Source organism: Danio aesculapii, chromosome 7 (genome assembly GCF_903798145.1).
Source record: "Danio aesculapii chromosome 7, fDanAes4.1, whole genome shotgun sequence".
Taxonomy (NCBI): Eukaryota; Metazoa; Chordata; class Actinopteri; order Cypriniformes; family Danionidae; genus Danio; species Danio aesculapii.
This window is the reverse complement of record NC_079441.1, coordinates 3916175-3929106: the sequence shown is the minus strand read 5'-3', so window position 1 is coordinate 3929106 and position 12932 is coordinate 3916175. Positions and strand designations below refer to the sequence as shown.

At 40.4% G+C, this 12932-nt stretch overlaps 1 protein-coding gene across 1 annotated transcript; it reads right to left on the bottom strand.

Annotated features, from left to right (window-relative positions):
• Positions 1–110: 110 nt before the first annotated feature.
• Positions 111–12511, bottom strand: LOC130232600 (C-type mannose receptor 2-like). Its single transcript, XM_056462577.1, has 5 exons — positions 12482–12511; positions 3220–3258; positions 2774–3146; positions 1972–2322; positions 111–1815 (listed from the first exon to the last, which is right to left on the bottom strand). Exons 1-5 carry the CDS (start codon positions 12509–12511, stop codon positions 1454–1456), a joined length of 1155 nt encoding a protein of 384 aa, XP_056318552.1. The 3' UTR covers positions 111–1453.
• Between the last annotated feature and the right edge of the window lie 421 nt (positions 12512–12932).

Sequence of the window (12932 nt, the reverse complement as noted above, 5' to 3'; positions counted from 1 at the left end):
AGATTGCTGGTTTAACGTGTTTATTTCAGCTGGTATTAGTGTGTTACGAGCCCAAATGTCTAGGGCTGAGGTTGAACAAGTTAAAGGAAATAAATAAATAAATGAACAGTTAACAGGATTGATTTTAATGATCTTAAGGTTCTTTTATTGTGAGAAAAGGGGAAAAGTTTGTATTTACAGAAAACCAAAGAATAAGAGCAGAAACTAAATAGCTTCAGGGCTGAGCAAGTAATAATTAACCAAAAACTAACTAACTCCACACTGAAGACTTACCTAATAGAACCAGGTGGTACATTTCATAACACCAAAGGATTGTAAATATTTCAATGACCAACTTTAGGTTTTCTTAAATAACCATTATTTAATTTCACATAGGTACATAATGCTTAGCAACCCACAGTTAACCAGTCATTTATATATAGAAGTAATAAAAGAAACTATAGGTGAAACAAATAAATACCCAAAACCATCATACAAGGACCTGTACAAACACAAGAATTATGAGAACTCATATTCAATTAAATTAAATATATAATGGTTAACATAATATTTTAAAGCCATATCAACCCTAATTTCCCAATAAAGTTATTGAAATGATTATACACCACAGAGTTTATAAAGCTTAAATGTCTTAAAGGATAAAAACACCACAGACCCCAAACGCTTTGAATAATTGTGTGAGGTGAACAGTTTATTCAGTGTTATGAAGTGCGTAACTAATATATGAGGCGATGCAGTGGCGCAGTAGGTAGTGCTGTCGCCTCACAGCAAGAAGGTCGCTGGTCGAGCCTCGGCTGGGCCAGTTGGCGTTTGTGTGGAGTTTGCATGTTTTCCCTGCATTCGCGTGGGTTTCCTCCGGGTGCTCCGGTTTCCCCCACAGTCCATGTCCAAAGACGACATGTGGTACAGGTGAATTGGGTAAGCTAAATTGTCCGTAGTGTGAGAGTGAATGTGTGTGGATCTTTTCAAGAGATGGGTTGCGGCTGGAAGGGTGTCCGCTGTGTAAAACATTTGCTGGATAACTTAGTGATTCATTCCGCTGTGGTGACCCCAGATTAATAAAGGGACTAAGCCAAAAAGAAAATGAATGAACTAATATATGAAATAATAAGTGCTGTGTAATATCTTCATTTCTGTTATGTCTGTTTGTTCGTTTGTTTTTTTACTGAAAGCTTACTCAGGTCAAGTGTTTAACTACACCAACTCTACCTTCCGAATGTGTCATTAAAATACTTACAAATGTGTAAAACTGATCAGAGGTCAGATGGTAATTATATAGATATGGGTTCATGGAAGGTTTACTCTAATGACAAACCACAATCCTTCACACTTGCTGTGAACCCAGCATAAGGCATCAATGTCTATTGAAGTTGATTATATTATGTAAAATGATTACTTTAAAATCCAATAATGAATGAAAAAGGAGCACATTCCTCATCTTACTTCTTCACTCTCAGTAGTTTCTGCAGATGAAGTTGAGTCTGTCAGTTTCAGGACGACTGATCCAGGTCTGATCTCCTCCAGACTGAACTGCTCCAGATCTCACTGTGGGCTCACAGTCCTCCTCTGATGTGCCGTTCCCTGGAGCCCAGTTCTGATAGCACACGGTCTCTCCACTCACCCAGAACCAGATGCCCAAAGCACAGGAGTGACGTAAACCCAACCACACCGCCTCAGTAGACGCCAGTTTAACCACGTTCATCACACGACGCTGCGTCTCCACTGACTGAACCGAGACCAGATCCACATGATACTGTCTGCAGTATCTCAGAGCTTCAGACCACGACAGATTCTGCTGGATCACAATCAGTTTATCTGGACACAAAACAAAGCAGAAACTAGAGAGAGACTGATCAAAAACAACATGCAGAACAAACACTGTGGAGGAATTTGACATGTCAGACATGTAGAGTCGACTTTAAGAGATCTGGAGCTGATGATGGATTGAGTGTGTTTGGAGGATCTGCTCACCTTCATGACACACAAAAGGAAGCTGGTGTTTGCTACTACACAAGTAGTCACCCCATTGTCCCTGAGCACTCTTTTCAACTGCTGCACAGTGTTTATCATCTGGAGCATAAGGTTGACTAGGTTTCCAGTATCTGAATGAGGAGTTGCTCTGATCTGACCACTGCCATATGTCTCTGAACAGACCGATCCAGACTTCAGATTCAGATAAGCTTCTGTCATTAATGAACTTCTCCAGCTGTTGACTCTCATTCTGGTTCCTCACACTGACCAGATCAATGTGATTCTGTCTGCAGGAACTCTGAGCATCTCTCCAGTTCATCGACTGATTGACAAACACCAGTCCTCTGCTCACTTTAAGAAAATCAATTAAAGCACATTATTTTATCATATTATAATTATTCTGCTCTATATGAACAGATGCAGAGGTGAAAATTCAGGAAAAGCCAGTGTTATGAAAAGTCAAGTGTTTATGAGTTCATGATGATTATGAATAATACTATTATTCTTTAAACTTTATGCTGTAAGACTATAATTCAGCATCTCTTTTTCAGTTTAGTTAATAGTAGGTTTGTCAGAAATATATGAGACAATATTGTAAAGTAAATCTGACTTGAGAATGTTAGTTTTATTTTCAATGTAAATTTTATAATGTTTATTTAAACACATTTAAAGTTCCATTCATTAATTTATTTTACAGCTTAGTCCCTTATTTATTAGGGGCCACCACAGTGGAATGAACCGCCATTTAAAGTTTCATTTTAGTGTTAAATGAATGTTTGTAATTTTAAGGGTTTGTACTCACTGTTGTAGCAGATGAAAAATAAGGTGCTACTACATGGCTTAACACTCCATTGTCCATTTTTTATAACAGTACAATTATCCTTGCTAGCTGGTTGTTCAGATGCCCAGTTCAGATAGACTACAAGTTCACCTGAAGACCAATGCCATTTATAAACATTTGTACCCTGAAGACCAATCCAGACACCTCCATCATTCACTTTCACACTCTTGTTCAGCTGGATCATGTCGTTCATGTTGTCAACAGTGGCCAGATCTGTATAATTCTCTCTGCAGTAACTCTGAGCTTCAGCCCAGTACTTGTTCTCATTTATAAAGTGATACTGACGCTGAACACATTCAGATATGGAGCAGAGAGCTGTGAAAGAGACACTTTGCTTTGATGGTTTTCAAAACAGAGTCAAACCCAATGAAACTATAAACCATAAATAAAACTACAAACACACTCACCAATGAGGAGAAGAGGGAAATATAGAGTTCGAGCCATTTCTGAGGAAGAAACAGAGACATAAACATATAAAATCAGATCCATTTTGGAGTAAAACATTTCAAGTTCAAATAGAAACATGAATGTAGAATACACAATAATGAAGGACATCAGAGTGTATCAAAGTGTAATATGTAGATGTGTGTGTCCTTACCTCAGAGCTGGTGTGTTTCTGTCCTCAGTCTGATGTTTCTGTCTGCAGTTTCAGACTGTGTGATTATTCTACATCTGCTGTCATCCTTCAATAAACACGTCACATCATTTGTTTATTACTCTAAACAAAAGGCTTTTTCATTTTTCTAGCTCATTCACGTGTATTTGCATATTTTTTTCTCTCTGTTGATCACTGCTTCTGTTTTTTTTAAGTAAGTTTATTTGAATGTGGTCAAGAGTCGTATATTTCTCACAATGGGTGATTCTTCTGTATCTGCTCTCATCCATCTTTCAGCACATCAAGTAATTTGTTTATGACTGTAAAAGCCCCCGTTTCATATTTCAGTCCTCCATATTTGTTTATTTGTCCACATTTCTTTGTGTTATATTTGCACACAGGGAGAACATGCAAACTCCACACAGAAATGCCAACTGATCCAGCCTGGACTCGAACCAGTGACCATCTTCGAACAGGCGACGGTGCTAAACGTAAATTTGTAGCTATTATGGATTTAAATAACTTTATTAAGAGGAAAATTTATATATATATATATATATATATATATATATATATATATATATATATATATATATATATATATATATATATATATATATATATATATATGCTCAGAAGTTTATATACCCTGCCAGAATTTATGATTTCAATTCAATTCTATTCAGTTAGCTTGGACAGTTTAGACGTCTCGTCAGGTTTAGTTGAAATATATAATTGAGTATCATCAGCATAGCAGTCAAAGCTGATCCCATGTCTTCTAATAATGTCTCCCAGGGGTAGCATGTATATTGTAAACAGCAAAAGGCCTAAAACTGATCCTTGAGGCACCCCGTATTTTACTGGGCTGATTTGTGAAGGCTGTCCTTTAATATTCACAAACTGGTAACGGTCAGCTAAGTATGACTTAAACCATTGTAGGGCCTGTCCCTGGACACCTGTAGAGTTTAAGCGATTAATGAGGATATTGTGGTCAATGGTGTCAAATGCAGCACTAAGATCGAGTAAAACTAATAGCGAGATGCACCCTTGGTCAGCAGCTAAGAGTAAATCGTTGGTTATTTTCACTAATGCAGTTTCTGTACTGTGATGAGCTCTGAAACCTGACTGAAACACTTCAAAAACATTGTTGGTCTGCAGAAAGGAGCATAATTGAGCAGAAACAACTTTTTCTAGCATTTTAGATATAAATGGAAGGTTTGAAATAGGCCTATAATTAGCTAAGTTGCTGGGGTCCAGTTGTGGTTTCTTAATAATAGGCTTAATAACAGCTAGCTTGTAAGTATTTGGAACATGGCCTAAAGATAAAGAAGAGTTGATAATGTTAAGAAGAGGTTCTCCTATAACAGGTAGCAATTCTTTCAGTAACTTTGTTGGAATTGGGTCAAATATACACGTAGCTGGTTTAAAGCTATTTATAATTTTGTCTAGCTCTTCCTGTTCTATGATTTTAAAGCACTGTAGGTTATTTAGATATTTCCTGGCCATTTTTCAGGGAATATAATTGATAACACAAAAGCTTTTCTGTCACTCAAGCCATTCGTTGTTTGACATTCTGGCAGGTTATGTAAACTTAAATCATAATGACAACAGAAACTACCTAAATGACCTTGATTCAAAGTTTACATACCCTGGTAAGGGCATCACAGTGGCACAGTAAGTAGCATGATCACTTCACAGCAAGAAGGTCGCTGGTTCGAACCTCAGCTGGGTCAGTTGGCTTTTCTGTGTGGAGTTTGCATGTTCTCCCCGTGTTGGTGTGGTTTCTCTAGGTGCTCCGGTTTCCCCCACAAGCCCAAAGACTTGTGCTATGGGAGGCTGGAAGGGCATCCGCTGCGTAAAACATATGCTGGATAAATTGGCGGTTCATTCCGCTGTAGCGACCCCTGATTAATAAATGGACTAAGCCGAAAAGAAAATGAATGAATGAATACTCTGGTGATTTTGACCTGATAACAAGCACACAAGTTGACACAAACAGATTTGAGTGGCTATTAAAGGTAACCATTTTCATCTATGATCTGTTTGCTTGTAATTAGTATGTGCTCGTCTGTGTGTGTATAAAAGATCAATGAGTTTCTGCACTCCTTACAGACCATTGCATCTTTCATCCAGTGCTGCGCTAAAGTTTCTGTAATCACCTCAGATATAGAGGATCCAATTGCAAGTATATTTATTGAAACTGTCATATTCTGAGCTATTGTTTGTTTTCTCCACAAGATGTCGCCATTTTCCCCAGTGTTTCTGTTTTGGGTTTATTTGTGTTAATTCTGTTCAGCTGTGTCTTGTTAGTCTAGCCTATTTCAAGAGTTCACACTTAGCTGATAATCAATAAAGCGTATTTGGCATGCTGTCCCGGGAGAGAGCCCTGAGCTCGTAATATCCTCGAGCCCGGGGCTCCCTCCCGTTAGAAGGGCGAGAGGGGAGTTCGAGCTCAGGTAGGTCTCGAGAACTCCCCTGTTTGTCGCCGCGTGAGAAGTGTAAACTAGGGTTGTTTTCGGTGATAATTTGGTTTAATCTATTTCTATGGTATATGTTTTTGGACGGTGGGAGGAAACCGGGGGACCCGGGGGAAACCCACGCGAACACGGGGAGAACATGTAAACTCCGCACAGAAACACTAACCAGCCTGATAGAAGGTTGGACCAGCGGTGTTCTTGCTGTGAGGCAACAGTGCTAGCCACTGGGCCACCATGTCGCCCTATCGGAAAAAGAGGGAGGAAGTTGGGGTGGAAGGAGGGGGAAGCTTCAAGACGAAGATAACTGGAGTGGAAAACTCTGGTTATTTATAATACTTCCGTAATTATCTGATGGGTCAAATTACGGAGCTAATGAGGAGCCAGCCGTGTTGATCATAAGCACGTGATCCTCTCGAAATGAGTTTATAAATAAACCACACTTCAAGAGTTCACACTTAGCTGATAATCAATAAAGTGTATTTGGCATGCTGTCCCGGGAGAGAGCCCTGAGCTCGTAATATCCTCGAGCCCGGGGCTCCCTCCCGTTAGAAGGGCGAGAGGGGAGTTCGAGCTCAGGTAGGTCTCGAGAACTCCCCAAAAAAAGCTTTAAAGCTCGGGACAGCAGCCGCGTATTGAAGTGCCCCCCAAAAGGCGAGAGGTCAGCGCCATATCCGGCTGCTGGATATGAATTGAAGGGAGATAGGTTCCTGCAGGAGGGAAGTGGTAGCGTGCTCTTAGGAGCGGCTGGGTCAGGTTGCCTAGCAGAAGGACAGAGAGTAGCAGAGGGACTTGATGCTAGAAATAGGAAAGTAGCAGGGTAACTTGATGCTGAAAGAAGAAAAGAGCGGAGGATCTCAACGCTGAGAAAGGGGTAGGGAGTGGGAAGGGGAGAGGGTGGAGAAAAGAGCGGAAGCATTCAACGCTGGAAGGAAGTGAAGGGGATGCGGAGGAACTCGACGCTGAGAAAGAGAGCATAAGATGCGGAGGAACTCGACGCTGGAAAGGTAAAGAAAAGAAAATCTACTGGACGTAGGGGTGGAGTATCGTCTGAGACTTAGAGCTCTGGGGATGACTCCGTGGGAGTTAGAGCTGTAGGATTGAACTACTACAGGAGTCTGGGGAGGGTTGGGAGTGGTGGAGACTCCTGTAGGAGGTGGGCTGAGCGGGACTCCGGGGGAGTCCGAGCATGGGAAGACTCCTTGGGAGTCAGGGTGGGTGAGTGATGCTATTGTGAATATAGAAAGAGTAGCAGGGAAACTCAATGCTGAAAAGAGTGAAGTAGCGGAGAAACTCGACACTGAAGAAAGAAAGTAGCGGAGAAACTCGACGCTGGAAAGGGGGTTTGGGAGTTAGGGGTGGGTAGAGGAGATGTAAGGGGGGGGGGTTTGAGGAAAGAGCGGAAGCATTCAACGCTAGAAGGAAGGGGAGAAGATGCGGAGGAACTCAACGCTAGGGAATATAGAACAGGAGATGCGGAGGAACTCAACGCTAGAAAGGTAGGAAAGATGCGGATTGGCCTGGGCGAAAGAGCGGGGGTGGGTGGGGGCGGGACTCCGTGGGAGTCGTAGCTCTGGGGTTGACTCCGTGGGAGTTAGAGCTGAAGGGTTAGACTCCTACAGGAGTCTAAATAGGGAGGGGGTGGTGAAGACTCCTGTGGGAGGTGGGCAGGGACAAGACTCCAGGGGAGTCGTAAGTTGGGGGGGGGTGGTGCTTAGGCTGGAAAGGTGAGAGTAGCGGATTTTTTTATTTTTTATTTTTTTTTATTTATTTATTTAAATTAAATATATCAAATGCCAACATCAAACTATGAACTTTAAAAGTCACCACTAAGTAAAAACTGTGTTAATGGAATGATTGTTATGGGCTTTACTTTAATCCATGTTTAAATAACATGTTAGGGATCTTACATGATTAAAGTTGCAAGCATATCTGGCCCGATTAATTCACGAAGTCTTTTACAGCGGAGTTCATTCATGATTTATTGAGGGAGGGCGGAACCGTATCGAGTTTTAGAGCTCATTGGATAGTGACGCCTCTCCTTTCCGCTATCGGCTCGATGGAGTGTCAATCAAAAGATCGGCGGCCATTTTGTTTACCAAATACTAGTGTTTGTAAAAGACGCTACTGCACGCCGGTGACTAGACTGGATGATAACAGCGATGTTTATCGACGTATGAATATGTCGTGGACTATTGTTTACGGATTATGTTGCCTGGATCCTTGCAGTCAAATACTTATGGATCTGTGGACGGGCGGGAGGCTTGAAGGGTGAGTTTTTAGTTTGAAATCTTTCTAGTCACACGAGTCTTGTTTTCCGAAATATTTATGAAAGGTTTAGTTTTTGGAGAGAAGTTATTTTCGTTAGGCTTACTCTTAAAGCGTGTTATATACGTTACCGAGGGTGCACTGCTATGAGAGCAGTGAGAGTTCGGCTTAATTTCATGGCTTGGATCGCCGACGCCTTGAGATTAGTTGGAGTTTGTAGACTGCGTTTGTGTGAGGCAGTTTGAAGTAGAAGGTGGAAGAGCTTGTGGGACGGCGTTTTGCGGGAATCCAGGCTCGATAGCTGGCGAGGCTGCGGCTGAATTCTCAGGGAGAGCGGGGCTCTGGCTGGAGTTGTTGTTTGTTTGTTTGTTTGTTTGTTTGTTTGTTTGTTCTTCCGTCTCGATGGGTTAAATGGTGCGATGCTGGAGCGTTTTGTAGCGGGAAGCGAGCTTCAAGACGAAGATAACTGGAGTGGAAAACTCTGGTTATTTATAATACTTCCGTAATTATCTGATGGGTCAAATTACGGAGCTAATGAGGAGCCAGCCGTGTTGATCATAAGCACGTGATCCTCTCGAAATGAGTTTATAAATAAACCACACTTATTCTACCCTCTTGTCTTCACTTGTTACTTGGTTTTTGAGTTTGATGTGCTACCGCTGTTGCCGTAAGTCCTCTAGTTACTACCTTTCATCAATTGTGTTTTTGGTTAAAGTACCCTTTGCTCTACGGAGAACTTTATGTTGGTTAACTACTTCCTATGTTTTTGCCTGGGTGCTTTTTGATGAATTTGGATTTCCTAAATAAACAGCTTTTTTTGAAATAGACCTTGTGCCTTGGCAATTGGGTTCACCAGCTCTCCCTGTGGCTGAACGGTTAAACACTGGTCTACTACACCAGAGACCCGGGTTCGAGCCTCAGGCTCATCACAGAAACATAGGTATCAAAGGATACAACTGGATGTTCCGGAGACGATGAAAAGTTCAAAACCAAAGAGAGCCCGCCAGCCCAAATGAAGACGTCAACTGACGAACAGACTGCAAAGAATCCTGAGAGACAACAGACAGGAACAAGGACAAACAACAGACTGATAACCAGCAGTACCCACAAGCTGAAATAAATAGCCAGTGAAACAGGGATCAGCTGGAGGATGATCAAGTCAGCTGATTCGATAGCACGCCGTCAACACAAAAAAGGTAAACAAGCACACACTCTCACACACGACAACACACAAGGCATAAAACATACAGAAAGAACACACAAACCCATAAACCGTGACAGTTTCTGGATTCTGAGTAATGGGGAAAGCAGATAATATTGTTAAAGGTCTGCAGGATAAGGTAGTTGAACTGTATATAACAGGAAAAGGATATAAAAAGATAACCAAAGAATTGAGCATGCCAATCAGCAGTGTTCAAACCTTAATACTAAAGTGGAAAATGAGGGTTTCTGTTGAAAACAACCCACACACAGGTAAACCGACTAAAATTTCAGCCTCAACTGCAAGGAAAATTGTTCGGGATGCAAAGAAAAACCCACAAATAACTTCAGGTGAGATACAAAAAACTTTTGGTGTGGCTGTTTCAAGATGCACAATAAGGAGGCTATTGAAGAAACACTGGCTGTTTCTCAATGTTCTTCAGCGATCTTGTGTCCGTTGTTGCACCCCAATTCACACACTTAAATAAGACATCAGCCCCATTAAGTAATATTTGTCTTGGATTGTCTACAGAACAGACCACTGTTTTATTTACCTGGTTAAGCCTTTAAATGTCACTTTAAGCTAAATACTCAACACAATCTCACGGCAATTCGTAACTTTTTGATTTAGTGGCTAATACGAATTCGTACGATCTAATTCGTACAATTTAGTAAGATTTTCTCATCCCCCAATGACGGTTGGGTTTAGGGGTGGGGTTAGGTGCCACGCCTCCTTTTAAAATTCGTACAATTTCGTGCGACTGAACTCGTAAGAACTAGCCACTAAACTGACAAAACGTAAAATACTTACGTTTTCTCGTGAGATCAGGCTGGTTCTCGTGAGATCAGATTATTTACTTTCATCATGGCAAAAATAAAATAAATCAGTTATTAGAAAGGAGTTATTAAAACTATTATGTTTACAAATGTGTTAAAAAAAATCTTCTTTCTCTTAAACAGAAACTGCGCAAAATATACAGGGGGCTAATAATTCTGAAGGGCTAATAATTCTGTCTTTGATGAGATTCTTTATCTTCTCAGATGGTAAAGCTGCCCATTCTTCTTTGCAAAAACTCTCCAGTTCCTGTAAATTCTTGAACTGTCTTGCATGAACGGCACATTTAAGATCACCCCAGAGTCGCTCAATAATACTGATGTCAGGAGACTGAGATGGCCACTCCAGGACGTTCGTTTTATTCTGCTGTAGCCAATGACATGTCAACTTGGCCTTGTCTTTCAGGTTATTGTCATGTTGAACAGTGTTAATTTCGTTTCTACCGATGAAAACTAGACAAACACTTAATCAAAATGAAGTGATGATGATAATAAAAATAAAAACATACTGACATTTTCGTTGACTAATAAAAAGGAAATGAGAATGTGATTATATCCAATATAGAATATCCAATATTGAACATCCTATCAGAATTAATCTTGGTATCTGGTGCATGAGTAAAGCTGCGGTCACATTAGAGTTTGAGTTTGCGATATTCTGTCGTGCGGTGCTGCGAAAAGGGGCGGGATTAAACAAGCTTATTAGATATTTAAAAAGTGAGCGATTGCTCCATGTTTTACATTTCTGTCCAGAGAGGTCATGTTTTGATCCTCGATTGGTCTCATGCAGTCAAGTGATGCGATTTAGCAGGTTAGAGTTCACCAAGCTTAAATTTTGCACTGCAACAACCTGCGAAACTTGACGCATGACCCCGCATTTCCGGTCTGACGCATTCACGTGCGTATGAATGGAAGTCTATGGGAGGAAAAGTCAAGTGTGACCGCAGCTTAAGTAACTGATCCACAGTAGATGCAGGATGCGATTACATCATCATCCATAGGGGCGTCTGTCTGATTAAACTATAATGAAATGGCCACAGCTGAGAGAAAAGCAAGATTCAGGCTTGATGCCAAGACAAGACCATAAATCATGAATCTTGCTCTCCCGCTCTTTGGAGGAAATAGCTGTTAAATCAACAATTCTAAAGCGACACCATCATGCCAAGGAAATTCACAAGTAAACTCAGATCTTTTGTATTTACTTGTGTGTGTGATTTTGCCTAACTATAACGGTATAGCCTCTCGCTGACCTTTAGAGAAGTGACTCAGTTAGATTGTACATTAAAAGTTATTACATCGGCAAGTCTTAAATTCATATGATCATGGCATTCATTTTCGTGAGGAGTTGTTTCCTCGCGTGTCTTAGTTTTTGCATCTGCCGCAATTGTCATGACCGCAGCGATTTACAATGTACCTCTACCACAATATAAAAACTCCTTCATTCAGGACGTCATTCAGCGATTATTTCTGATGTCTGTAAGGATGTATTGATATTGTAGTGCTATAATCTCTGCTTATCAGGGAGTCACATGCACAATAACGAAACCTTAAAGTGAATCACACGCTTATATTTTATGTACATCTTTGCTTTATAATTCCTTTATGGGAGTTAATAGAACCATGGGACTGAGTGTACATTTTTACAAGATAACACATTCATACCTGTAAACATTGGGATGGGAAAATAAGGGATACTCCAAAAAAAACACACTAAATATGTTCATCTGGAGCTGTTTCATTGTAAATAAACTGCCTAAACAGTCAGTAATAGATTTGTATTATTATTTACAAAGGATATAATAGTTAGTATACGTTAGAAAAAGCTGCAAATAAATTAGTAAACAGTTCAGCTCATTAAAATTATTAATTATTATAAAGAAATTGAATCAAGTAATCAAATCTCATTCATCTTTTCTTCACTGCATAATTTAAACATTCTGTATACATTAAATAACAGAGGTGTCACTTTAAAAGTGCACAGATCTATACTGAAAGCATATGATTGCGTTCCTAACTATTTGTGCTCATTTAAGACAAAATGTATTGTGTTTAAGAGAAATCCCAACAAGATCGACATGTTTAGATGTTGTTATTATTATTATTATTCATTCATTTTCTTTCCGGCTAAGTTCCTTTATTAATTTGGCGTCGCCACAGTGGAATGAACTGCCATTATTATTATTATTATTATGTGAATATGTCTGTTCAAACACGCATCCAAAACCCAGTGTCCACTTGAGCTCCGCATCAAATCGTGTTTGTACAGAATCCGCTTGGGAAACGGCGTCTATTTATCACTATGGAGCGCTTCAGCTGACGGTCATGCATCATTACATGAACTAACTGTTTTGAGGATTGCATAGGGGCAATGGCGCCTGTAATAAAAAGGAAATGAATCGCGCCGTTTTTATGTTTATTTCAAAGTGTTTTCATGCCTAAATGAAATGAAAGCACAGAACAGATTCACATTTAAGAGCAAGGGGCGGCCCCTGGTGGTTCGGCGGTATGGGTTGCATATAGGGAGGATTGGCTCTTCACAGAAAGATAAAGGGATACTGGAGAAATACGGGAAAATACCTTAACGGGATGACAGCGGGATAGAATTGTAAAATATAGGAGAATCCCGGGAAAAACGGGAGGGTTGACAGGTATGCACATTATCATTTGCCAGTGATATGTCATTACTCTACTTATTTACTCTGTGCTATACAGCTGAGCACCTGCATGTACTGTAACAGCAGCTACAACA